The 2,886-nt window shown below is 59.5% G+C and overlaps 1 protein-coding gene across 1 annotated transcript; it reads left to right on the forward strand.

Moving 5' to 3' along the window:
- Positions 1–475: 475 nt before the first annotated feature.
- On the forward strand, positions 476–2,187 carry LOC308614130 (germ cell-less protein-like 1; the record flags this gene model as incomplete). The annotated part of the gene is given in 3 exon segments (XM_081228317.1): positions 476–526; positions 772–858; positions 862–2,187. Coding segments are annotated over 3 exon segments (1,464 nt in total).
- Positions 2,188–2,886: the final 699 nt, after the last annotated feature.

A 2,886-nucleotide genomic window follows, 5' to 3' on the forward strand; every position in this document is an offset into this window, starting at 1 on the left:
AAGAGTGTTTTCTTGGCCCCCTCCGGGCTAAGCAGACTAGAGAGCTCTGGCCCGTGGACGTCCACGGGTCCGACTCCCAGGGGAACCGCATGCGGTGCGGGGGCCAGCTCCACAGGCACAAGCAGTGCAGCTGGCGGTGGGAAGGCTTCAACTTCAGCTGGGACCTGGTGGTGTGCTACGCCAACCAGCATATCATTTTCTGGTACAGCGTGCCAAACAACTCCTACAGCCTCGGGGTCAGCCTACTCGAGCAGAGAAAGGTCGCGTGCCGCCTGCGCCTGTCCTCCTTGGACAGGGATGGGAGAGCCGTTTTCAGGAAGGACACAGGATACCACAGGCTTTCCCTGAGAGAGGATCAAGAGCTAGAGGTAATGAACCTGGAAAAACAATACGTGGTTTTCCCCATCCATGTGGCAACTTCCTGTACCTCCACTGAGAGGGGTGTTGCCCAGAGTGCGGACCCCTGCAGAATCTCATGTGGCTTAGCGTGGCGTCCTCTCGCTACACCGTTAGCGCAAACGTCCTAGTACTCAGCAGCACTCTGGGCTGGGCTCGTGACCGGGCCAACGGCGCCTGGAGAGGAAGCTTGTCCACTGCACCACTGAGGTATAGGCCATGGGAGCACGAAGCAGTCGGATGCCATGGCACTGGTGGGGGCGTGCCCCAGAGGAGCCAGGTGCCACTGGTGGGGAGGAGGAGCCTGAGGAGGCAGTAGTGGCCGAGAGAAACGAAAGGAAGGAGAGTCAAGAGGCCAGACCTGCCGCCCGTCAGTGGAGCCACAAGCGGAAGAGAGGCCCAGGAGGGCCGCTCACAAAAAAGCCCTGCCGGAAACGTGCTCAAGATCGTCCAGGGTCCGTTTAGGAGGCACTCTTCCTGAGAGGAGAACAGAGCGACGTGCGGATCCGCACACTGGGGGACGAGTGGAACTTGCATAGGGCCTGCTTGTGCCAGTCAAGGTACTTTGCTAGCATGTTCAGGGGCGCTTGGCGGGAGACAAACATGGATACTATCGAGTCGCAGATGCCTGACGAGAACATTGATCGCGAGGCACTGCACGAGGCTTTCGGTGCCCTGTACCGAGGCTCCATTTTCATCCCACCCGGTCGAGTCGTCGCCATCCTGGCCACTGCCAGCATGCTGCAGCTGGTCGAGGTGATTCGGCAGTGCGGGGAGGTCATGAAGGTGACTGTCCGTGCCCACACCGTGTGCAGTTACGACTACTCTGCTGAAAGCTACGGGCTCCAGACCGTCAGGACCATGTGTCTTCAGTGGCTGCTGGACAACATGATGACCCAGTGTAGCGAGCAGCTATTGCGAGAAGTCAGCCTGGATCTCATGAAAGAGGTCATTGCCTCTTCAGAGCTCTTGGTGATGGGGGTGGAGATGAACGTGTACACCATGCTGAAAAAGTGGATGTTCTTGCAGCTGCAGCCGACATGGAGGGGCCCGCGCAGGGCCCTATTGCCTGACACCGACTCATGGTTTGCCAGGTCCAGGAGGGATTCGGAGGGCACCCCTTTCCTGGAGACCGAGCAGGGCAGAGCCTTCGTGCCAGTGTTCCAGCAGCTGCGGTTTGCCTACATAATCTGCAACCCGACGTCAGCACGCGTCATCCACCAGCATGCGCTGATCCCTGCCGCTTGGTTGTGTCCAGTGTACAAAGAGTGTTTTGTTGGCCCCCTCCGGGCTAAGCAGACTAGAGAGCTCTGGCCCGTGGACGTCCACGGGTCCGACTCCCAGGGGAACAGCATGCGGTGCGGGGGCCAGCTCCACAGGCACAAGCAGTGCAGCTGGCGGTGGGAAGGCTTCAACTTCAGCTGGGACCTGGTGGTGTGCTTCGCCAATCAGTACATCATTTTCTGGTACAGCGCGCCAAACAACTCCTACAGCCTCGGGGTCAGCCTACTCGAGCAGAGAAAGGTCGCGTTCCGCCTGCGCCTGTCCTCCTTGGACAGGGATGGGAGAGCCGTTTTCAGGAAGGACACAGGATACCACAGGCTTTCCCTGAGAGAGGATCAAGAGCTAGAGGTAATGAACCTGGAAAACCAATACGTGGTTTTCCCCATCCATGTGGCAACTTCCTGTACCTCCACTGAGAGGGGTGTTGCCCAGAGTGAGGACCCCTGCAGTATCTCAGGTGGCTTAGCGTGGTGTCATCTCGCGAGACCGTTAGAGCAAACGTCCTAGTACTCAGCAGCACTCTGGGCTGGGCTCGTGCCCGGGCCAACGGCGCCTGGAGAGGAAGCTTGTCCACTGCAACACTGAGGTATAGGCCATGGGAGCACGAAGCAGTCGGATGCCATGGCACTGGTGGGGGCGTGCCCCAGAGGAGCCAGGTGCCACTGGTGGGGAGGAGGAGCCTGAGGAGGCAGTAGTGGCAGAGAGAAACGAACGGAAGGAGAGTCAAGAGGCCAGACCTGCCGCCCGTCAGTGGAGCCACAAGCGGAAGAGAGGCCCAGCGGGGCCGCTCACAAAAAAGCCCCGCCGGAAACGTGCTCAAGATCGTCCAGGGTCCGTTTAGGAGGCACTCTTCCTGAGAGGAGAACAGAGCGACGTGCGGATCCGCACACTGGGGGACGAGTGGAACTTGCATAGGGCCTGCTTGTGCCAGTCAAGGTACTTTGCTAGCATGCTCAGGGGGGCTTGGCGGGAGACAAACATGGATACTATCGAGTCGCAGATGCCTGACGAGAACATTGATCGCGAGGCACTGCACGAGGCTTTCGCTGCCCTGTACCGAGGCTCCATTTTCATCCCACCCGGTCGAATCGTCGCCATCCTGGCCACTGCCAGCATGCTGCAGCTGGTCGAGGTGATTCGGCAGTGAGGGGAGGTCATGAAGGTGACTGTCCGTGCCCACACCGTGTGCAGTTACGACTACTCTGC

Source organism: Mesoplodon bidens (assembly GCF_964165515.1).
Source record: "Mesoplodon bidens genome assembly, chromosome: 3".
NCBI lineage: Eukaryota > Metazoa > Chordata > Mammalia > Artiodactyla > Ziphiidae > Mesoplodon > Mesoplodon bidens.